We start from the raw sequence: 22,815 nt of genomic DNA on the forward strand, positions 1-22,815 counted from the left end.
TTCTCTCTGGGCACATGTACTACTTCAAAGGAGGCAAAGGAACTCTTCAATTCCTGCACATACGCCAAGTAAGCCGCCATTTGTGGATCTTTAACCTGGAACTCGCCTGTTACTTGCCCCGTGACTAGCAGCGAGTCACTCTTAGCCATCAGCGCCCTAGCTCCCATCTCCTTGGCCAGCAAAATCCCGGCGATCAGCGCCTCATACTCTGCTTGATTGTTGCTGGCTTTAAAGGCAAACCTCAAAGATTGTTCAATCAGCACCCCGTTGGGTCCTTCCAATATGACTCCAGCACCGCTGCCCTGCTGGTTCGACGATCCGTCCACCGAAAGTACCCAACGGAAATCGTCTCCTTCAACCCGCGCCGCCTCTGATGAGAGCTCGACCACGAAATCTGCAAAGACTTGCCCCTTGATCGGGCCTCGCGGCTCATATTTAATATCAAACTCTGACAACTCCACTGCCGACGTCACCATGCTTCCCGCAACGTCGGGTTTCTTCAAGACTTTCTGGATGGGCAGGTCAGTCATCACCAGTATTGTGAAACTGTGGAAGTAGTGGCGCAACCTCCTCGCCGAAAACACCACAGCCAGCGCAGCCTTCTCCAGGGCCTGATATCTCGTTTCTGGGCCCTGCAACACCTTGCTCACAAAATAAATAGGCTTCTGAGCCTGATCTTGATCCTGGGCGAGCACCGCACTCACCGCCCTCTCAGTCACAGCGAAATACAACCTGAGAGGGGTTCCCGCCAGCGGTTTGCACAGAACCGGCGGGCTCGCCAGATACTCTTTTAGTTTGACGAAAGCCTCCTTGCACTCTTTCGTCCAAACGAACTTGTTATTGCGCCGCAGACATTGAAAATAGGGATGCCCCTTTTCTCCGCTAGCTGACACGAAGCGAGATAGGGCTGCCATCCGACCTGTTAGCTGCTAGACTTCTTTCACCGTAGCCGGGCTTCTCATCGCCAAGATGGCAGCACACTTGTCTGGGTTAGCTTCTATCCCCCTTTCAGTCAAGAGAAAACCCAAAAACTTTCCAGCCTCCACGCCGAAAATGCATTTCTCTGGGTTGAGCTTTAACTTGAACTTGGCGATCGTCGTGAACAATTCTTCCAAGTCCGCAACGTGCTTGCTCTTCTCCTGCGAGGTCACGACCATGTCATCGACGTAGGCTTGCACGTTCCTTCCCAGCATCGGTGCAAGTACTCGATCCATCAACCTCTGGTACGTGGCCCCCGCGTTCTTCAGCCCAAACGGCATCACCTTATAGCAGTAGCACGACCTCTCCGTCATGACGGCTGTTTTTTCTTCATCCATGGGATGCATCTTGATCTGATTATAGCCCGAGAAGGCATCCAAGAAACTCAGCAGCTTGCACCCTGCAGCACTATCAACCAGGGCATCAATGCTTGGTAAAGGATACGAATCCTTTGGGCAAGCTTTGTTCAGATCGGTGAAATCGACGCACATGCGCCATTTCCCGTTACTCTTCTTCACCAGTACGACATTTGCCAACCATTCAGGGTACTGGACTTCCCTGATGTGGCCTGCAGCGAGGAGTTTCTGTGTTTCGTCCTTGATCGCCTGCCTCCTCTCCTCATTGAGTTTTCTTCTCCTTTGTCGCACCGGTCTCACCATGTTGTCCATCGCCAGATGATGGCACAAGAAGTCGGGATCGATCCCGGGCATGTCCGAAGCGGACCAAGCAAACGCGTCCAGATGCCGCTCAATCACCTTGGCGATCTGGTCCTGGAGATCGACCTCCAGAGATCTTCCGAGCTTGAAGATTTTCCCTCCGATCTCCTTTTCGAGCCACTGCTCGACAGGTTTGGGCCTGGATTCTCTGGCGATCACCGCCCTGGCGATTCCCTGTTCCCTTGCTTCCTCGGGGCGATTCCGTGCCTCTTCCTCCTCCAGGCCAGCATTCCTCTCCCCTAGCTCAGCGTCTACCATCTCTACATCCCTTCCGGCGGCCTCCTCTGTTACCGGCGGTCTGGGCTTCACACCGGGAGGTGGGGTGGTTGTTACATAACTCACTGATCTTTTTGTTTTTCAGGCTATTCTCATAGCACCTTTTCGCCTCTTTCTGATCAGACTTGATCGTGATCACCACCCCTTCCATGGACGACAACTTTACCTTCATGTGCCGAGTCGACGGAATGGCGCCTATCCTGTTAAGAGTGGGCCTTCCCAACAGGATGTTATATGCTGAAGGAGCGTTTACTATGAGGTACTTGATTTTCTCCATCCTCGATCCAGCCTCATCTGTAAACGTGGTTCTCAGCTCAATGTACCCCCTGACCTCCACTTGGTCGCCAGCGAACCCATATAAGCACCCTCCATAGGGCCTTAGCTGGTCAAGGGGCAACTCCAGCTGCGTGAAAGTCGGCCAGAACATCACGTCTGCCGAGCTTCCTTGGTCCACCAGAACTCGGTGGACCTTCCTTCCCGCCGTAACCAACGAAATAACTATGGGATCGTTGTCATGAGGCACAACGTCCCGAAGATCCTGCTTTGTGAAACGTAATGTCCACTTCCGGCGAGTGATCTTCAAACATGTCCACTGCCATCACCGATCGCGCATACTTTTTCCTCTGCGATGCGGTGCATCCACCACCTGAGAAACCCCCTGCAATGGTGTGGATCTCCCCATGGATAGGCATCTCGTGTTGCTGGGCTTCCCCACCTGCTGGCTGGGAACTCGACGCTCCCCCCGTCCTCCTGTCCAGCAGATAGTCATTTAAGAACCCGCTCTTAACCAGATCGTCGAGCTGGTATCCTAAAGACAAACACGAGTCCAAAGTGTGGCCAAAACACTGGTGGAACTCACACCAGGCGTCTGGCTTTGACCCCAGCACCTTGTCGCCCACCTTCTCAGGCGCTTTCATCCTAGCAGATATGTTAGGGATAGCGATCAGGTCCGCTAGTCCCATGACAAATTTGTGCTTAGGCGGGCGATTGTACTCCCGGCGTGCTGGTTGCTGGCGTGCTGTTTGTTGGCGCGCTTGGCTTCTTCCCTTGTTTCTCCTGTCGTAAGGATGGCGAGTCCTCTGGTCTTTTCTGGCCGCCGCCGCCGTTTCCAGCACCCTCTGCGGCTGGATCCTGGACTGGGCGCGTGGCCTGGCGGGAGCCACGCTGCCTCTCTTCTCGGCGACTTCACTCTCGTCGGCGATGTAGGCCACCGCAAGTCGCCTGACTTCAGCAAACGTCGCTGGATGAGCCCTGATCAAGGCCTCGCAGAACGGCCCTGGCTGCACGCCCTTCTTGAAGGCATAGACCAGCATTTCTTCATCCTTGGCCGGCGATCTGACCATCTGCGCACTGAAGCGATTGAGGTAGTCTCTGAGGGACTCCCCATGGTACTGTCTTATATCAAACAGATCATAGGACACCCTGGGCGGTGCCTTATTCACAATGTACTGCTCGACAAAGATTTTCGAGAACTGTTGAAAATTGGTTATGTGGCCGTTAGGCAGGCTCACAAACCACTCCATCGCCGTTCCCTGGAGCGTACTCACGAACATCTTGCAGTAGACGGCGTCTGACCCTCCCGACAACATCATCTGCGTGTGGAACGTGGTCAGATGAGCCTCTCGATCCTCCACGCCGGTAAAGACAGCCTTAACCGGAACCACGCTCGTGGGAATAGGCGTGTCGGTAATCGCCTGAACAAAAGGCATTGGGAAAACACGAGGTGGCGTCGACGGCGCCACCTCTTCAGCAGAAGAACGTCCTTGCTGCTCCTGAAGAGCTCGACGCAGCTCCTCAGTTACCTTGCTGAGCTCCTCGTTCCTGGCGCGAGAGGCGACCAGGTCCTCATGTATCCTCGCCTGCTCTACGCGCGAGGCTTCCACAGTTGCCTGCAACCAACGCATCATTTCTGCCATCTGCGCCATGGTCATGGCGGCGTCGCCTTCAGCAGCGACAGGCGCCACGGGACTGGAACGATTGCTTCTCATTTTTCTCATTAACTTCAGCGAACCACAGGAATGCAGCGAACAACACTTCAACCACGATCGAATCAGCGATCAATCGGAGAAAACTCAAGAACTGCGCAAGAACTCAAGAACACCGCAAACCTTCGAAGAAAACCACAACTTCACCAAAAACCACCGTTTCCCCGCGGACAACCAAACAAGCGAAAGAACTCGAACTTCCACCAAACAGATTGCGCGCAAGCAACAAAAGACCTCACTCCACCGATCGAAAACCAAACAAACGGTACAAAACGCAAACTCACCGAACGAAATTCAAAGAAACTGCGAACGACGGTTGCACCAGAACACAACCACGTGGAAAACCTCGTAAACCTCCAAGAACCCACGCTGTGGATGGGAGCAAGTTTTACACGGTCCCACGGTGGGCGCCTGATGATCCTGCCTGTTGACCGGAACGCTGGAGAATGCCTCGTCAAAGGATCGACGTGCGCACCGCTTCTCACCTTCGTTCCTCTCCGGGATCTACTTCAAGAACCTGCAAAGAAACGATACGGCGCCGCTGCGGCCGATCGCACTTTGACGCTCAAGTCAGTGACGGTATCACCAAAAACTAAGAGAACTAGAACCGTGCAAATCCTCTCTCACAACCAGCTCTATCACTCGCAAGCGTAAAGTGTATGAACTGAACGTGCGTACCTCAGAAAGTTTGTTAAGAACTCTTATATACCTGGTGGCTTTCTCTCCCCTGGCAGTTACAGACTTTGACACGTGGCTCGCATCCTACTGTACACGTGCCATCATCTGGGGGCTCCCTGACTTGGCGTTGCTTCTACTCTCATTTTGGCTAAGTTACTTATGCATGGTACTGCCCAGTGCATGGCTAACTTAGGAGTGCGATCTCTACTGGAACTGGCGAGTTAGGGCCTTCATACACCTTCCCTGTGGTCTCGCCGGCCGCCTTCATAATCTGCTTCCCCTTCATCTTCGGCGATATGCTCGCTCTGGCGATCTCCAATGACTAGGTCGCCTGGATCTACATCTGGCGACTTGATCTTTGACCTGGCGATCGCCGATTCTGGTAAGCTGGAAATCGGAACACGCCAACTTAACAACTGGCGACTACACGTGCCTCCCGACTTCCTTCCTATCTGCCAACCTGGCGCCTTGTCAACACGCCTACACTGTAGCAGGATGCCACGTCATCATACCCGACCACCAGGGCGGTACAAGATATATGGTGCAGAAAATAAAACCAAAGTCTTGCGCACAACGCACAAGACGCCCAGAAACAGTTAACAGAGGTAATGTTAGAATAAAGACTTAGACGTTCTAACCTATGCGAATTTCGAGTTGGTCCTCGAAGAACTCGAAGCAGATGAGTGTGGTGGTGAGGAAGGTGATGTTGGCGTCTGCCAGACTCTTCCAGAAGAAGCAGAGGTCTTTGTCCAAAGCGCCCATGCTATCAGGACTTCTTGGCCTCCTGAAGCTGCTTTTGGACTCTTTGTTCCCCTTGTTTACCCAATACAAGGGGAAACCGTCGAGCAGAGAAGCGTCCTTGTCATTGGGGCGCACCTGGACGAATTTGCCCTTCCAGTCTTTGTAGGATTGCTGGAAGATAGAGAGGATCGACCTCCCAGCAATCCCGTTCAAGCTTACCCACAGGCGATCTCTTGGGTGCTTGGCTTCAAAAAGAAATAAGAAAACGTCCACTGACACTGGCAGCCCCAAGTGGTCGCACATTATTTGGAAAGCCCGTACGAACGCCCAGCTGTTGGGATGGAGCTGGGCGGCGGCGATGTCGAGCTCGGTGAGAAGCTCCCTTTCAAAACGAGTGAAGGGAAACCTAAGTTTCACCTTCTTAAACAGGGTGGTGTATATGAGGCAGAACAACCAGCCGGTGTTCCCCTTATCGTCAACGCACACCGGCATGTCGGGAGGGCAAGGTAGCACCGTCATCTTTTCGTCGTGCTCCTTGTGGAATGATTGGTGAGGCTCATCCCCCTTCGTCAATCGCAGAACTGCCCCAGCAGAGTTTACAGAAGATGTTTCCCTCAACAAAGTCGGCGTAGCCCATGGGTACAGTTTTTTGAAGTCTGGTGGAGGGACGGAGGCTCCTCCGGTGACAGGCGGAGTAGCCTGGGCCAGGTTGGGGCGGGAGGGTGCAGGCCTCTCAGCCTGAGAAGACAGAGCACCGCGTGCTCGCGGTGGGTTGTGTGCTTGAGAAGAAGGGTTTCGCGACGAAGGAGGAGGATTTGGGGTGATCTTTGAGCGAGTCATCGTGGAAGCTGCAAAGGAAGAAGAAAAGAAAAGGTGATCAGGGTTTGCAGAGGCTGACTCGATCACAAGAGAAGGGTGGAAAATGAACGAACGAAGGTTCGTTGCAACGAAGACAAAGCCCTAAGTTACGAAGAAGGGAAAATAGAAAAAAACAACCCACAACGTATGCACCAGACAGTTAAAGGATGATGTGAATCGGTTAAAATGCAGGAAAAACCAGCAGGAGAAGGAAAGGAAGTACCTTTTTATGATCGGAAGAGTAATGAAGGATGTTGGTGATTCAGGAGGTTGAAGAACGTTGAGAGCTTTTGCAGAAGAGAGTTGGAGCGTCTGAGAATACGAAGAAAGTGATGGAACAGTGAAAGGAAATGGGTTTAAAGGGTTTTTCGAAATGGGTTTGGAAGCGCAAACGACAATTGAAGGTAACCGTTGATGAAGCCACGTGTCGAGTGATGGGAGGAGTGTTTGGTGGAGCGTCAGAAAAGCAGAAAGTACAACCGCTTGAAATTCTGCGCCAGCGCCACGTAGATCGGTATTGACGTGACTCCTTTAGTCTTTTCGCTGGACAAGTCTTCGCTTAAGACTGGGGGGCTTGTGTACCGCCCTGGTAGTCGGAGGTAATGACGTGGCACCAAGCTACAGTATAGGCGTTGACGAGACGCCAGGTTTGGCAGAAGGGAAGGAGGTCGAGGGGCTCGTGAAATCGCCAGTTACTAAGTGGGCGTGCTCCGATCTTCAGCATATCAGAACCGGCGGTCACCGGGTTAAAGATGAAGTCGCCAGATGTAAACTCAGGCGACCAAGTAATTAGAGATCGCCGGAGCAAGCACATCGCCGAAGATGAAGGTGGTGCAGATTATGAAGGCGGCCGGCGAGACCACAGGGAAGGTGTACGAAGGCACCCTAACTCGCCAATTACAGTAGAGATCGCGCTCCAAGTTAGCTATGAACTGAGCAGTATCATGCATAAATAACTTAGCCAAAGGAGAGTCAGAAGCAGCGCCCAAGTCGAGGAGGCTCCAGATGATGGCACGTGTACAGCTGGATGCGAGCCACGTGTCCAGGTCTGTAACTGCCAGGAGAGAGAAAGTGACCAGGTATTTAAGGGTTCCCCAACGAACTTTTGAGGTACGCGTGTTCAGATTGTATTCTTTACGCTTGCGAGTTCTTGAGCATACTGTGAGAGAGAACATTGCATGGCTCCTTGAGAGTTCTTGAGTGTTATTCCTAGTATTTGGTGGTTCGGTCACTGACTTGGGCGTTGAAGTGCGATCGGCCGCAGCGGCGCCGCTCTGTTCTTTTGCAGGTTCTTGAGGTGGATCTTGGCGGAGGACGGAGGTTGAAGCGTTGCACACGTCGATCCAAGTTTGACGAGGCAAGCTCCAGCGCTTTGGTCAACAGGCAGGATCACATGGCATAATCACAAAATTCTAAAGTAGCTAACTTATACTTATGCTCATCTTGGACCCCATGTAGATCAAAAATCTGCTCACACTTGGCCTCCCAATCTAGATAGATGTTAGGATCACTATCTCCATTGAAGCTTGGAAGCTTGACCAAGGGAAGTCTAGCTTTAGCCTCTCGGTAATAGCCATTGTCACGGTGGTCTCTTCCTCTAGGATCATAGCCATGAAAGGAATGTGTTGGCTCCCTTCTTCTTCGCCCATCTTCACGGCCATAAGCATTGGATGAACCCCTAGATGAATGTCTATGTGAACGGTGTACTGCATTGTGAGCATTAGACGGTCCAGCTTGTTGCATGTCTAGTTTTTGCAACCTTTCCTCCAATCTTCTAATATGGCGTTGAGCTTCCAGCAATTCACCACGAAGAGAAGCTTTAGAAGGTGAATGCTGCTTGCAAGATTCCTCACTAGAATATGGAGCCATTTTATCAAAGAAAACAGCAAACACAAAACAGCAAACAAATGTTAGGAAACACAGTCAGCTAAAAGAAAGTGGAACCAAAACCGCAGTGAAGTGGTCACTGAAATTCACTCTCAAAGAAAGAATGCTCTCTGCACCAAGCTTATCTTAAGGTCTTAGTAATCCTCAAGTGAAAAATGCCAAAGCAAGAGCACAGAATCTTGAAAGTACTTCACCACAAAACCAAAGAAGAAAGAATGACAAACAAGCAAAGGTATAAGCAAAGATAGGTAATTGCAAAAGGAATACTATATGAAAGACAAACTCAAAGATTAATGAATGAAAGACAAGCAAGAAAATAAAGAACTCAATGAAGAAAGAAGGCACACCAAAAGAGTCCTAGAGAAAAGAACTAGAGTAGATTTAAGAAACAAAAACAAGCTACTGGAAAATATATATATATATTTTTTTTTTTATGCAAACTGTGATATGTTTACAGATTTAACTGTACTGATTGAAAGCGAACTGGAATGTGAAAAATTAACCACAGAAACTTCAATGTCTCAACTCAATAATGGCACTGGAATGAGGTAAAAACAGTAAGCCAATTGAGAGAAATAAATTTTTCAAAATTGCTGCCCAATTACCGTATTCTTTTCGGCAGTATTGTACACTTTTCGTATTTATTTATCATTTTTTGTGTACTTGGAATTTTTGAGTACTTCTTTTTGCTATGCTTTTGTAACACTTTGAAGAATGTAAATCCAAATTTTCACAAATTTCCAGTGAGTCAATTAATTGCAGTAAATTGAAAACAGTAGCACGTTTGTAAGAAAACAGAGTATCCTATTTAGGAATGAAAAACAGTATGATGAACTAGCAAAGACATAATGGAAATTGTGTAAAGGAACTTGTATAGAATGAAAATACAAGCATGAACTCAAATCTAAAAATGAAAATGCACAAAGGATCAAGCAATAAACTCAAAAACAGAGAGTAAACCAAAGCAAGAAACAATCAAAGCAATAAAAGTACTACAAGAAGTAATGACAATTATGGAATAACATGACTTCGACAAAACTTGACATGATTACAAAATTAAAAGACATATCACAATATATAACAACAAGTGAAAGGAAGCTTAAGGTCAACTTAAGGAAGGAGAATGCCTTTCCAAAAAACAGCCAAACTCATATGAATAATGAGTGCCATAATCCTTTTCACAAACACTTGGAGTAACAAAAGAAAAATAGCAAGGAAAAATACAGCCTAAAAACAGAATGGTAAACAACTTGAATTAAAGAGCTCTTGAAAATAAAGTGCAGCACAACTCAAAAATTAAGCAACACAAAACCTAAACTCTAGATACCACATGATGTGACTGCAATAGCAAGAATACATGATTCTTTGACATTCTTAGGAACAACTTGAGTTGGTCATGAATTGGCACTTTAATTAGAATTGGATCAATGTTCTAATTCAAGAACTCATCAAGACTTTGCACCGAACCAAAGCTCACATGGAAGTCCATGTATTGTCAAATTGAATCAATCAACAAGAATTGAAGAACAACAATTGAAAACCGAACAGAATTGAAAGATATAACCTATGCACCGAACAGAATTGCAAATTACAAAAAGGTACCGAACAAAATTTGATGAACAAGTAAAACTAGAACATGATTCATGAAGAAGAAACAAAGCTTGAGAATAGAAAACTTATGGAGATGGAAGGAGAGGTGAGTGATCACGCCACTTAGAGTGTGGATACTCCAAGATTAGTGAGTTGCCGCCACTTGAGGTTCACCATAGACACCCAAGATAAGACTTGATGAAGGCACCAAAGCTCTTCCAATTTCTCTCTCAATTTGAGTAGAGTTTTCTTACTACAATTTCCAAATCTCCTTTCTACAAGCCAAGCACCCTTATTTATAGCCTATAAGGTGCTGAAATGTAAAGCTAATCAAATGCAAATGTGCCCCTAAATGACATTCAAATTCGGCGCCAACTAGTGCATGAAGGAAGTGTGACTTTCCTTCCTAGTTTGGCACCTCCTAACTCATATCTACACTCCCCCTAGCTTCCCTTACTAAGTTCACACCCCCCTAAGCTACTACTATTTCTAAACTACAAACTAAGGATGCTTTTACAAAAGAGGTTTCTTATGTTTCCCTCTAAGCACCTTCCTAAAGACTATTCTATATATTTTCTACTAAAGAGAGATATTAAAAAAGAAGCCTTTTATTTGAGAGTTTGTAGACTTCTTTATTTTTAGGCTTGATCTTCTCTTTGACTTCTTTTAATTTGTGAGAAGACTAGAAGGAAGAACTTCAAATGTGTAGGTGAAAATCCGCTTCCTTCATCAATAAAATCCTCTCCTATTGGATATCCATCACATGGTATCTGGGCGAGGAGGCCTTGGATCACGAGTCAGAAAAGGGTGGCTTGAAAGCCACACATCAACTATCAGTACGGAGAGGTCCAGATCACGAGGATCCGTGCATGAGGTATAGGGAAGCGGCAGTACGCCCCACTGTTAGAGAGCCACTGGGACCGATACGACTCGCCAAAGTCTCGTTCCAGGGGCAATCGTCATGCACGACACGTGAAGGGGCAGAGTACGCTCAACATGGATGACCCCTCTGATATTGGGCGTATGATTCGTCGCCTGAGGGATCATCCCACGCCAGATGCACTTCAAGAGGGCAGCCTTGCACATTGGAATTTCCCCAAGCTTGGATATCGGTGTCGGGAAGGCGCGCTTGCAGTAATGCTTAGGACAGAAGAAGACACGTGGCAAAAACACTTAGCAAAGGTATATAAGCCTTTCTGAAAGGCTAGGTGAGGTACGTTTTACACGAGACGTTCATTACATCACATGTTTTTTGGACACACCTTTCCAGAGACTTAGGCATTTGGGCAAGCTCTGAAAGTGAGAGAGAATTCTGTTAGGAAATGGTTACTTTCAGTTACCTGCTGCCAAGAACACTGAGCTTGTGGTGTTCCGCGACGGTATTTCCAACCATATTGACTTGAGCGTCGGAGTGCAAACGGCCGCAAGGGTGCCCTTTTGCTCTTCGAGACGTGGATCGTTGAGACGCACAAGGACCTCTTAGCTCAGCCAGCAGAAACAAAAACAATTATACTTTTTTTGTATATTTGTTAAAATTGATATTATTGAAGATATAATAAAACAATAAGTAAGTTGTTAGAGATTAATTTTTATATATGGTTACCAATTTATATGTTGGTAAAAATAACTAATTGAAATCAAAGATAATTTATTTTTATATAAAAAATTACTAATTTAATGTAAAATTAAATTTATAAATGACAAGGGCAAATCTAGCGAGGTGTGGATGACAAAATATTTATCACATTAAGTTTGGCAGTTACTTAAAATTAGTTGAATTCAGTATCACAAAATATATGTAAGCTTCAATCTCTGTTTAATCGCTCCATGAAAGAAAAAAGTTCTAAAAGTTCATGTATAAACATTTCAAACAAAGTTCTACGGTCTCTGTTGTAATTCCATGAGGTGAATCAAGTCACTAGTAATAGTTTATACTGACAGAATCTTCATCCATGGTCTGGTCAAAGAAGAAAACCACCAAAGGCCTATGTAATTTTGGTGAAACATGACATTGGAATTAACTCATCAAGATTTTCCTTGGAAGTTGTTGGCAGCAGTGGCAAGGAATCTCCAAGATTGATCCAGTGTGATTTATGCTGCTATGGTTGGTTATGTTGTAAAAGGAAGAGTGCATTTCTCTAACCACAGTAGCAGCCCCTCAGCTGGTGTTTGTAGAAGTAGTAGCTTAGTTGGGATTAGAAGCCGTAATATGTTTGTGATCTTGCAGGTGACTTGATCGTTGAAGGTCTCGCCACGTCAAACTCCGTCTACCACAAGCACGTTCCAACCAGCTCCGAGCGAACCTGCGAAAACACCACAAACAGCGCCTCTAGCGGCCGATTGCACTTCGACGCTCAAGTCAGTCAAACAAGACCACCAAAGAACTGTATACTAAGAATCTCAGTGAGACTCGTGCACTCTGTGATTCTCCCTTTCTCTCTCTGAGTAAAAACTAGTCACTTGCCAGAATGAAAGCGTACCCTCGCAATGAGCGTGGAATGCCTTTATATAGCCTGCCGCGCGCCCAAGTTATTCGTGTACGAAGTAACTTAGCGTGTTTCTTTCATTGGGTGTCTCGTGCAGCCTCAGCGTGAGTACCAGGTGCAACTTGGACAAGCGCGCATACCAGGCATCACCTATCGCGTGAACGATCACCTCTGTTTTGTCCCATGCACGTTATGGGCTAAGAGAGCCTCAATCACCGACCGACTGCTAGCTCCCTTAGTCCACTCTCATGCATGGTACCGCAAAGCGCATAACCTCTCTGATCTCTGATACTCTGCCACACAAGGCTCGCATGCAACGCTCTCACCGGGAATCCCTTCTCGTTCCCAGCTTAACTGCGTGCGACACGACGACCGATCAGCCTCGTGGCTCATCTAGACAATGATCGCGCTTCCCCTCTGATCACCGATCTCCGCCTAATCACCCCCTTCAAGACACATCAGCTTCGCTGGCCAACATGTCCCACTAAGAACGGCCCACGTGGCCATCAGTCGCTGACGTCACCCTAAACCGATGACCGACTGGATCACAAGCCCTCCAGTCTCGAGCTGCGTACTCGTTCTCAGCGAAGAGACTAAATGCTCGTTCTCGGTGGCCACGTGGCAAGTGACTCCACGTCACGTGCCACATCACGTGTTGTGCTTTAAGTGACGCTACGCTTTCCTTCCCTAATATTGCGACACGTGTGCGCATCAATGGCTAGCGTGAAACGTCGTTTGCAGTTCCCTTATTCAAAAACTTACGCGCCTCTACTGTTCCATTATCTTCCCCAACACGTTTCTCTGCAACTCTCCAACCCTCCTTCTGCGATTCATCTTCTCCATTCCCAGGCTACCAGAAACCGTTCGCGATCACAAAAAGGTACTCCCTTTCTTCATCTATGGCATATTTGAAAACCTTCTACCGATTGCATTGCTCAAAAACTGCATTGTGCATACATCATGGGTCGTTTTTTCCTTTTCTGCACTGTACCAAGACCTCTTTTGGTTTTCCTGTGTTTCGCTTTTTCTTCCTCTTCGTCGTTTTCATTCCTCTACCCCCTTCGAACCATAGGATTTTGCTCCCTTCGTCTTTTCTGGTTTTTCATTGATTCCTCACCTTTTTCTTTCTTTCTCCATTGTAGCTACTGACAATGGCTCGCACAAAAACCACCGCGCGCCTTGCCTCATCTTCTGGTGCACAGCCTTCCGCCAGTGCACCTTCATCGCCCTCGACGAGTGCAACTCCCTCAGCGAGTACGCCACCCAGGGCGACGCTTCCTCCACAAGGCTACGCGCAGGCGTACCAGTGGGCTCCCCTCCACTTGCTTGCCGAAACATCTAACCAGCTTCCCGCCGATCATCTCGCTACCTTGCTGAAGGGCGTTGCGGATGAGCCTTCATGCGCTATCAACAGGGAGGATGACTGAAACTTGGGTGTGCGCATCCCCCCCCCCCCGAGGCATGCCAATATGTGTGGATGATAGGGCCACCAACGGGGTGCCTTTCACCTTCATCTACTCAGCCATCTTCAAGAGGCTGTGCCTCCGCCTTCCCTTCACCTTCTTCGAGAAGGAACTCCTCATTGAGTTGAACGTCGCTCCTTGCCAACTCCATCCGAACGCTTGGGGCTTCATCCGGGCGTTTGAAATCTTATGCAAACATTTTGGGCACCCTCCATCAACCGACGTCTTCCTCTACTTCTTTGAGGCCAAGAACCCGGGTGATAGGTCGTGGGTCAGCTTGAATGGCGTGACAGGGAAGGTGATCTTGGGTTTGTACCAGCAGTCCTTCAAGGATTGGAAGGGCAGATTCTACATGATCACCTCCAACGAGCACAACCCTGCCTTTCTCGAGGGCTTCCCCCTCTACTGGGTCCCTAAAGTGGAGTTTAGGAAACCCCGAGGGTTGGAGGTCATGGCCTCATACGAGCGCGAGCTGTGCGGCCTCCTCTCGAGCTTGGGCGCCAAGTTTGGCTCTTCCACCCTCATTAAGCACAAGTTCGACGCTGAAAAGCTCGAAAAATACATTGGTTTGTCTTCTTTCCATCCCTTTTACCTGCCACCTCTTTGGGCATGCGACCTCGCGCTTGTCCAACATACCCTTTATACATGCATTCGCTGACTATCTTTCTGCGCTTGATATGCTTTCTTGAGCCTTTGCATGCTAACCCTTTGCCAAGTTAGATTGATGCAGATATGACTTCTGATAAGGAAAGACGACAGAGATTGCTTGCTCTAGCCAGGAGTCGACGAGCCGCTGAGGCGCCTTCTGAAGTGGAGGCAATCGCCGAGCCCATTCCTGCCTCCCCCATCTCGGTCGCGCCAGCTGAAGGGCGCGAGACCAAGGGTGATAAGAAGAGAAAACGGTTGGTGAAGGCTCCCACCACCGTTATATCTGTAGAAGAGGAGAGCTCTGGGTCCCCCCTGGTCCAACGAAGAAAGAGGGGAGTCGAGGGCCTTGAGGGAGATGCTAATCCGATCCCTCAAGCATAGGCTTCCCCTGAGCGCCCTCCTTCACCAGCCCCCCTTCCCTCCCCCGCCCCCAGCAAAGTCACCCCCACCGACTCAAGCAGCTGGGAGCGGGGTCGCTCGCTCGGAGGGAACTCTTCGCCCCCTACCATCACCGTGCCCTCAAGACTCTGCCACCACAACCGAGGGTGGTGGCCAGAGTTCCTTCCAAGCAACGGGCTCCAACTCTGAGGGGCTTACCAGGGTTATCTGACTGACCAAACAACTGCTCCAAAATCACGAGCTAGTTAAGTGGAGCGCCAGCGAGGTGGACCTCCAGTTGGCTCGTCAGATGGTGCTCTCTCTGGAATTCTCCACACAGCATCGCCGCCTCAAAAAACTGGAGGGTGAGATGAAAGAACTGCTCAGTCAACAGGAGTCGCTTCAAAGCAACTATGAGGCTTTGCAGAATACCAACGGCATGCTGAAAGACATGTTGGAGGAAGCCAAACTAGGGCGCGCCCAGCAAGTCCAAGAGACTATCAAAACTCAGATGCTGATGGGGGATGCTGTCGCCGCCCTTGACTTCGAACTGTTGGAGACCACCGGTAAGGCCCTCCAACTTGAGGCTGAGAACGCCTTCATGCGCCAACAGAACGCGAATATGGCGGAGGCTCTTACTGCGAGCGATCAGAGGCTCAAAGAAGCCGAGTCTGCCATCGCCACCCTGACCACCGAGAAGGTCGTGCTCGAGACCGACAAGGCTGGGATCGAGGCTGAGAAGGCCAAGCTCTGGGAAGAGGCGGCTGATACTTTCGCTGAGGGTTTTGACTTTGCCCTCGAGCAACTCAAGTATGCTTTCCCAGAGGTCGACCGCTCCCAGCTATCCATAGAGTTTGAGGTGGTGGACGGCAAGGTCGTTCGTCCCTGATCATCTACAGCCTTGGCTTTTCTTTTTCTTGTATAAACTTTTAAACATAAGAACTCTTTACTGCATATATTTAGCACCTTCTTTCTTCTTACTGCTATGTATGTATTTAGTTGCTAACTTATTCGGTCCTCACGCAATCCTCCCCCGTACTTTCTATTTCTGCCTTTGACCGCTACTAACAACGCTCGACGATCATTCTTGACGTTATGATGACCGACCGGGGTGCCATACCCAACCACTCACCAGTCATTGTGCCTCTGCTTTCTCCTTATGCCTTTCTAGATTTCTTGTCGCTCTAGCGCTAAGTGCATAGAGGACTTCCACGCCGATCGGTCTAGGATGATGCCCTGTTTTGGAGGAAGAGTGTTTCTCGACAACCCTTCTTGCCTGCCCTAAGGCCATCGAACCTTAGAACCTCGGGTGATGCTCCCACCTTCTCACTCCTGGGGTGAGAAGGGGTTTGACTAAGAGTTCTACCGAGCCAATATTGACGTTATGCCACTTGGGTAAAGGCGTTTCTCGAATCCTTCCTTTCCCTTCTTGGGCTTACTAGCGCCCCTGGCGTTTCGGACCTTAGCTGCCTGCACTCACACCTGGGGTGAGGAGGACTTTGAACCGATTGCCCACGCTTGCGCCTGGGGCGAGGGAGGCCTAACCGATCACCTGCGCTCGCGCCTGGGGCGAGGAGGATTTTAATTTTAAAACTTTGCAAACTTTTATACTGATAACCTCTTTTTATTTCTGGGGAAAGAGTGCCCCCTTGAACTTGTTCAAATTGTTTGTACTGGCGCGAAAGTGCGGCTACTCTACAATTTCTAACTAAAATAGAGTTTTAAGTGCGTGGCGTTCCACGTTCTGGGGATCGCCCCTCCATCCAAGGTCTCCAGCCGATAGGCGCCATTCTCCAACGTCTCCACCACTCTGAACGGGCCAGTCCACTTGGGGGACAACTTGTTTTCTATCTCGTGCTGATGCGCTTTCCTCATCACCAGATTTCCCTCCTGGAACTGCCTCGGCCTCACCTTGGAGTTGTGCCTTCGTTCCACCCTTCTCTTCACGGCTTCCGCACTGACTCTGGCTTCTTCTCGTACCTCGTCTAAAAGGTCTAGGTTCACCTTTCTCTCCTCATTGGACTCCTCGGCCACGAAATTCAGAAATCTTGGTGAATTTTCTTGTATCTCCACAGGGATCATGGCGTCCGACCCATAGACCAAGCTGAAAGGCGTCTCATGGGTGCTAGATTGCGAAGTGGTGTGATAGGCCCACACGATCCTGGGAACTTCTTCCGCCCACGTTCCTTTGGCCTTTTCTAACCTTCTCTTCAGCCCTCTGAGCAGTACTCGGTTGGCCGACTCTACCTGCCCGTTCGTTTAAGGGTGTTCTACCGAGGCGAACACCTGCCGTATCCCCACCTCCTCGCACAGATTCCTCAGTTGGTGACTCGTAAACTGGGTGCCATTGTCAGAAACCAAACGCTCGGGCACTCCGAAACTGTTGGACCTTGTGAGCGGTGATCTGCGCGACCGGCTCTGCCTCCACCCATTTCGTGAAATATTCGATGGCGACGATCAGAAACTTCATCTACCTGACCGCCAGGGGAAAAGGTCCCAAGATGTCGATTCCCCAAGTGTGGAACGGCCAGGGACTGTGAATCGACCTCAGCTCCTCAGGGGGCGCCTTGTGCCAATCTGCATGTTGTTGGCACTGCTTGCAACGCTGAGCGTAGCCCACACAATCCTCCCTCAACGTTGGCCAGTAGTACCCCGCACGGAGGACTTTACTCGCCAAGGCGCGACCACCGACGTGGCTCCCACATATTCCCTCGTGGAGCTCTGACATAATCCTCGTGCACTGCTCCCCGTGCACGCATGCTAACACCGGATGGGTGAACCCGAACCTGAAGAGATCCCCATCGATGAGAGTGAATTTGCTCGAGCTTTTCTTTATCCTCTTTGCCTCCGTTGGCTCCAGCGGAAGCACCCCATCTGCCAAATACCGCTAGTACAGCGTTATCCACGTGTCAGCCCTTCCAGCGACGCCAACTTCCATCACCTCGTCGGATCTCATCGGTCGCGCTCTCACTCTCGGCGCTCTCAAGGTTTCTTGAGTGAGAGACCGATGACCGATCGCTACACGCTCATACGACTTGCACACCTGCAGCACCTGGTTGTCCGTTACGAACGCGCGAGGCACCTTCAACGTCTCCTGAATGTCGGTCCTCTGTCTCCCCCCTTTGCCCAAGCTGGCTAGCTTGGCGAGCAAGTCGGCTCTGGCATTTTGTTCTCTTGGCACGTGGATCAACTCAAACTCTGCAAAGGACACCTTCAAGGTGTGCACATACTCAAGGTATGCAACCATCTGTGGGTCTTTGGCCTGGAACTCTCCCGTTACCTGCCCAGTGACCAACAGGGAATTGATTTTGGCCATTAATCTTCTCGCTCCCATCTCTCTTGCCAGCAACATACCGACGATCAGGGCCTCGTACTCCGCTTGGTTGTTGCTGGCCTTGATGGCGAAACGCAAAGACTGCTCGATGAGCACTCTGTTTGGGCCTTCCAGGATAACCCCCGCGCTGCTCCCCTGTTGGTTGGAGGAACCATCCACCGATAAGACCCATTCAAAAAACCGAGCCCTCCGATGGTGAAGCGCCCGACGACAACTCGACGACGAAGTCCGCAAACACCTGCCCCTTGATCGGTCCTCGGGGCTCGTATCTGATATCGAACTCAGATAGCTCTACGGCCCACTTTACCATTCTCCCGGCTACATCTGGCTTCTTCAGCACCTTCTGGATGGGGAGATCAGTCATCACTACAACCGTGAAGCTGTGAAAGTAGTGGCGTAGCCTCCTCGCCGAGAACACCACTACTAGGGCTGCCTTCTCCAGGGCCTGATACCTTACTTCAGGACCTTGCAGCACCTTACAAAATAAATAGGTCTCTGGACCTGGTCTTGCTCTTGGACCAGAACTGAGTTGACCGCCCTCTCCGTTACAACAAAGTAAAAACGGAGAGGAGCGCCCTCCTGTGGCTTGCACAGTACCGGCGGGCTTGCCAAATATTCCTTTAGCTTAACGAATGCCTCCTCACATTCTTCAGTCCAAACGAACCTACTATTCCGCTTGAGACATTGGAAGTAAGGATGACCCTTATCCCCTCCAGCGGACATGAATCGCGACAATGCCGCCAGCCGACCGGGGAGTTGCTGCACCTCCTTCACCGACGCTGGGCTCCTCATTGCCATGATCGTCGCACATTTCGCGGGATTCGCCTCGATCCCCCGCTCTGTTAAGAGGAAACCTAGAAACTTCCCCGCTTCCACGCCAAAAATACATTTCTCTGGGTTGCACTTCAACCCGTACTTGGCGATTGTTGTAAATAATTCCTCCAGATCAGTGACATGTTGTTCCTTCCCCCGTGAGGTCACCACCATGTCATCGTCATAAGCTTGCACATTCCTTCCCAGCATTGACGAGAGCACTCTATCCATCAACCTCTGATAGGTGGCTCCCGCATTCTTCAACCCGAACGGCATTACCTTATAACAGTAACAAGACCGCTCGGTCATGAACGCGGTCTTGCACTCGTCCAACGGATGCATCCTGATCTGGTTGTAGCCCGAAAAGGCATCCAAGAAACTCATAAGCTGGCATCCTGACGCGCTATCCACCAGGGCGTCTATGCTGGGCAGGGGATAGGAGTCCTTGGGCCATGCCTTGTTGAGATCGGTGAAATCCACGCACATCCTCCACTTGCCATTCGACTTCTTTACCAGCACCACATTGGCCAGCCATTCTGGGTACTGGATTTCTCTGATATGCCCCACGGCCAAGAGTTTGTGGGTTTCCTCGTGGATCACCTGCCTCCTCTCCTCATTGAACTTCCTCCTCCTTTGGCGTACCGGTCGAACCTGAGGGTCCATCGCCAGGCGATGGCAGAGGAAGTCCGGGTCAATACCTGGCATGTCTGAGGCTGACCATGCGAACGCATCCATATTCTTCTCAATCACCCCGGAGATCTGCCGTCGCGCGTCCTCGCTGAACGGTCCTCCCAGCTTGAACTTTTTTCCCCCGATCTCCGTCTCCACCCACCCCTCAGCCGGGTGGGGTCTTCTTTCACTGGCGATGACCGCCCTCGCGATCCCAGACTCGCGAGGTGCGATCGCACTTTCTCTCTCAGCTTTATCTTGGGCATTTCCCGAGCCACCGAGCACCGCTTCCTCCATCTCCACGTCGCCCTGCGTGCCTCTTACCAACGTTACGACCTCCGCTCGCCTCTCGTCCACTCCCGGCGGCGGCGTCGAGGTAACATGGCACACGTTTCTTCGCTGCTCGAGGCTGTTCTCGTAGCAGCGGCGGGCTTCCTTTTGGTCCGATTTAATGGTGATCACCACTCCTTCCATCGATGGTAGCTTCAGCTTCATGTGCCTCGTCGACGGTACGGCCCCCAACCTGTTGAGCGTCGGCCTTCCCAACAGTATGTTGTAAGCGGATGGAGCATTGACCACCAAGTACTTAATTTTCTCGGTGCGGGCCACGGCACCATTCGTGAATGTAGTCCTCAGCTCTACATAGCCTCGCACCTCCACCTGATCCCCTGCGAAGCCATACAAGCACCCCGGGTATGGCTTCAGATGATCAGGGGACAACTGCAGCTTGCTGAACGTCGGCCAGACAATTACGTCTACCGAGCTTCCCTGGTTCACTAGGACCCTGTGCACCCTCCTCCCTGCCGTGACGAGGGAGATAACTATTGGATCGTTGTCGTGGGGCACAACGTCCTGGAGATCTGCCTTGGTGAAGACAATGTCAACGTCAGGGGAGTGATCTTCCTCCACCGAGTCGACTGCCATCACCGATCGCGTGTACCTCTTTCTTTGAGAGGTCGTACATCCTCCTCCAGAGAAACCTCCCGCGATCGTGTGCACCTCCCCGTGCACCGGCACTTCGTGCTGCGGATCCTACACTGGTGCCCCTGATGCTCGATCACCTTGCGTCTCCCGCAAGTAATCGCTCAGAAAGCCACTCTTCACCAGCTCCGCGAGTTGGTGCCCCAGCGCCAAGCACGTGTGGAGTGGGTGGCCATAAGCCTGATGAAATTCACACCACACATTCTTCTTCCGTCCCAGCACCTTGTCGGTTTTCTCCGGTGCTCGCAGCCTTGCTCCTATGGCAGGAATGGCAATCAGCTCCGCCAATTCTACCACAAAATCAAACCTGGGGGGCGCGTTGCTCTCCCTCGTGCGCCCCCTGTTCTGGTCCCTTTGAGGCTCGTAAGGGCAAGGTTTTCCCTGAGCCTTCTTCCCTTCTTTGGCCTCGTGCACCCTCATCGGCTGCTGAGTCCTGCTCGGTCCTGCGCGCGACTTGGTAGAGATCGCGCTCTCCCTCTTCTCAGAAATTGCTGTTTCTGCAGCGATGTGCGCCACAGCACGACGCCTAATCTCCGCGAAGGTGCTGGGGCGATGCGTGATCAAAGATTCACTAAAGGGGCATGCCAGAACCCCTTTCTTGAACGCATGCACCAGCATATCCTCATCTTTGCTGGGCAGCCTCACCACCTGAGCCCCAAAACGGCTAAGGTAATCCCGGAGGGACTCACCTTGGTTCTAGAGCACGTCGAACAGGTCATACGACACCACTGGGGGTGCCCTGTTCACGATATACTGCTCCATGAACAGCTTCGAAATTGTTGAAACGAAGTGATGTCTGGTAGGCTCACAAACCACTCCAGCGCAATCCCGCTCAGGGTGCTCATGAACAGTTTGCAGTATACTGCATCTGAGCCTCCAGAAAGCATCATCTGGGTGTGAAACGCCGTCAGGTGCGCTTCTGGATCCTCCACCCCTGTAAACGAGGCCTTCACCCCCACCAAGCCTGGTGGCACCACTGCACCCATTATTTCACATGAGAATGGCATAGGGAAGGTCCTAGGAGGAGATGGTGGCGGCGCCACTCCTTCCTCCGCCTTCTACGCCTGTAAAGTCTTGCGCAGGTCTTCGTTAACTCGGTTTAATTCTTCATTCCTACCTTGCGATGCAGCCAAGTCCGCTTGCATCCTTTCTTGCTCCACTCTTGATGCCGCCACATCATCTTGCAACACTCGCATTATCTCCAAGACTTGCGCCATTGTCACAGCTCCTTCTTCAGCTGATGGCGCGGGTGAAGTTTGCCTTGTCTTCCTCATTCTTTCAGCAAAGAATCTAAAGAACAAACGAAATCTAACAGCACAGTGGATGGGATCACAAATTCACACGGCCCCACGGTGGGCGCCAAATGATCTTGAGGTGACTTGATCGTTGAAGATCTTGCCACATCAAACTCCGTCTACCACAAGCACATTCCAACCAGCTCCGAGCGAACCAGCGAAAACACCACAAACGGCGCCTCTAGCCGATTGCACTCCGACGCTCAATTTGGATTTTTTGGATGCTGCTCTCTGTAGCTCTAGCTATATGCTTTTTCCTTCTCTAGGTTGTTTTGCAGATGTGGTGAAGGTTATGATGGTGCTCATGAAATTATGTATATTTTTTGGGTTTGTTTTTTTTTATATGGGTTGGGATACCCTGAACTATCCCTTTTAATTCAATTTATTCATTGCTGATAAAAAAAAATCACAACTGAAAATAGTTAACTAAATTCAACTAAACTAATTTTATATGTAACTATATGATAATTATGAACAAGTGACTGGTGAGTATAAAAAACATGTCTATAACAGCATAAATAGGTATTATGTGAAGTAGATTGATTAGGGTACATTAATATTGTCTGAAGGTAAGATTGAGTCGACCAGGAGAAAGACAAGAATCTCTCAACAATTGTTTTGGAGCTGAATTTGGTAAAACTGATGGCACACCATGGAAAACATGTCGAGATTCACCACCAAATATCAACACATCTCCAGATTCCAGAATTACACTCTTTGCCTCTTTTACATTCCTGCATCAAGCAATTTCAAGTTAGATGCTTGAGAGAGTTAATCAATAATTGACATATATTTTCTTGAGTTCTCATAATGAAAATGCAAAGTAATGTGGGAAGAACAGGAGCTAACTTGATGAAGGCCAAGTTTTCCATTATTTGTATAAAAATTGGCGATGCAAATATCAGGAGTCATAGAAGGAAGAACGTCCTCCACATTACATTCTCTATATTCCTCTTTAGTTAGAGACTGAGCTTCTTGGATTGCTCTTGTAACTAGTTTTGTGAAATGATTGGGAATACTAGGTGGGGTGCTACCGCAC

General features: G+C 49.8%; 1 protein-coding gene across 1 annotated transcript; it reads right to left on the minus strand.

Annotated features, from left to right (window-relative positions):
- Positions 1 to 20,532: 20,532 nt before the first annotated feature.
- Positions 20,533 to 21,698, minus strand: LOC137817930 (uncharacterized). The gene is made up of 3 exons (XM_068621155.1): positions 21,599 to 21,698; positions 21,291 to 21,457; positions 20,533 to 21,177 (listed from the first exon to the last, which is right to left on the minus strand). Exons 1-3 carry the CDS (start codon positions 21,696 to 21,698, stop codon positions 20,533 to 20,535), a joined length of 912 nt encoding a protein of 303 aa, XP_068477256.1.
- Between the last annotated feature and the right edge of the window lie 1,117 nt (positions 21,699 to 22,815).

This window comes from Phaseolus vulgaris, chromosome 10, assembly GCF_000499845.2.
Source record: "Phaseolus vulgaris cultivar G19833 chromosome 10, P. vulgaris v2.0, whole genome shotgun sequence".
Classification (NCBI taxonomy): Eukaryota; Viridiplantae; Streptophyta; class Magnoliopsida; order Fabales; family Fabaceae; genus Phaseolus; species Phaseolus vulgaris.